Source organism: Atta cephalotes, assembly GCF_000143395.1.
Source record: "Atta cephalotes unplaced genomic scaffold scaffold01105, whole genome shotgun sequence".
NCBI lineage: Eukaryota > Metazoa > Arthropoda > Insecta > Hymenoptera > Formicidae > Atta > Atta cephalotes.
Window position 1 is genome coordinate 1 of NW_012131169.1, and position 1,470 is coordinate 1,470.

Sequence of the window (1,470 nt, forward strand, 5' to 3'; positions counted from 1 at the left end):
ATATTTTTAAAAATATATAATTATTAAATATATAAATATATATCTGCAAAAATGTGTATATTAACATCATAACTCGATACATTGCTGAGATTTATTTTAGAGCTACGAAAGATTAGATGCAACTTTGGAAAAGTATCTGGAAACAGTAAAACGTGTTTCAGAAGACATGATTAAAATAAAAATGATGAATGAGCAGTCCTAGTAGTAAGTAACATCTATTTATAAGTAAATCTATTTATTCAATATGTATAATTGTTACAAAAATTCTTATATATATTATTATATATATTATTATATATATATTATATATATTATTAATTATAAACTCCCAGTTCAATGTACATATGGAAGAAAGATTTATGTAACAGTATATGCAATTATTTGATATAAATATATTAAATATAAACTGGATCATGATTAAGTGACAATATAATTGTTAAGATAATGATAGTGAGCATTGCAGTAACAATCGCGGCTATTATATGAGGACATCGTTTGAACAATACCTATAATTGTCATTTAAAATTTCAATAAATTTTCATTAAAAATTTCATTAATAAAAAACGATCATGATTATAATAAATTTATAGTCATTACCATTAGCAAAACAACCATAGCAAAAATAAGAATAGACCCGACTGGTAATAAAAAGGATGCAGCCCAATAATGTTTCATTGTAGGTTCTATAAAAGAGAAATAATTATGTTACTTTAAACTTATTCTAAAAAATTTTATTATAAGAAAACAATATTTTATATATTTTTAGATCAGATGCTCACCTATACGCCAATCTTGATTAAATCTATTATAAATCGGAGAAAGTGATTTTATTATAATACTATTGTATTTTTCAATTGCAGAACCAAGCAAACTTTTTGTATCTATGGTTCGCGTATCATCTCTCAACTGGTCTCCTGCGATGTACATACTTATGTCAATTTATATTATTAATACAGTAACTGAAACAGTATAAAAAAATTATCATTTATAATTTTTGAAATCTATCTTGATTTTTTACGTTTATTAAACGTGAATTTTCTATTATGTAATAAGAGAATTTATTTGTAAGGTGATTTGAAGTGCCAAGAATTGTAATATACTTTACACATCTTGTTAGAATACAGTTAATGGTAAGGATGTTTTGTTGAATGTTTAAATTTTAAATTATTGTTTTTACATCTCACTATTTATTATCACTTGTATAACTTGTATAACTTCAGAAGCTACAGAATTCATATAATGAAGTTAAATATCGTTGTCATGTTTTTTATACATTGCAATCTTACCTCTTCTGTAATCTAACAATGTTTATTGTATACAACATTCTCATTAAAGACTGTTACTTATTTGCGTCATTCTCAATGATAGTATAACATTATTATTATTATTATTATTATTATTATTATTATTATTATACATAATAATTTCTTCCATTTTTACATTAAACTCTACTATCAACAAAAAATTTTT

The 1,470-nt window shown here is 22.8% G+C and overlaps 1 protein-coding gene across 1 annotated transcript; it reads right to left on the minus strand.

Moving 5' to 3' along the window:
* Positions 1-395: 395 nt before the first annotated feature.
* Positions 396-927, minus strand: LOC105625356. Its single transcript, XM_012206688.1, has 3 exons — positions 780-927; positions 598-683; positions 396-506 (listed from the first exon to the last, which is right to left on the minus strand). The coding sequence occupies exons 1-3, from the start codon at positions 925-927 to the stop codon at positions 396-398; spliced, it is 345 nt and encodes a 114-aa protein (XP_012062078.1).
* Positions 928-1,470: the final 543 nt, after the last annotated feature.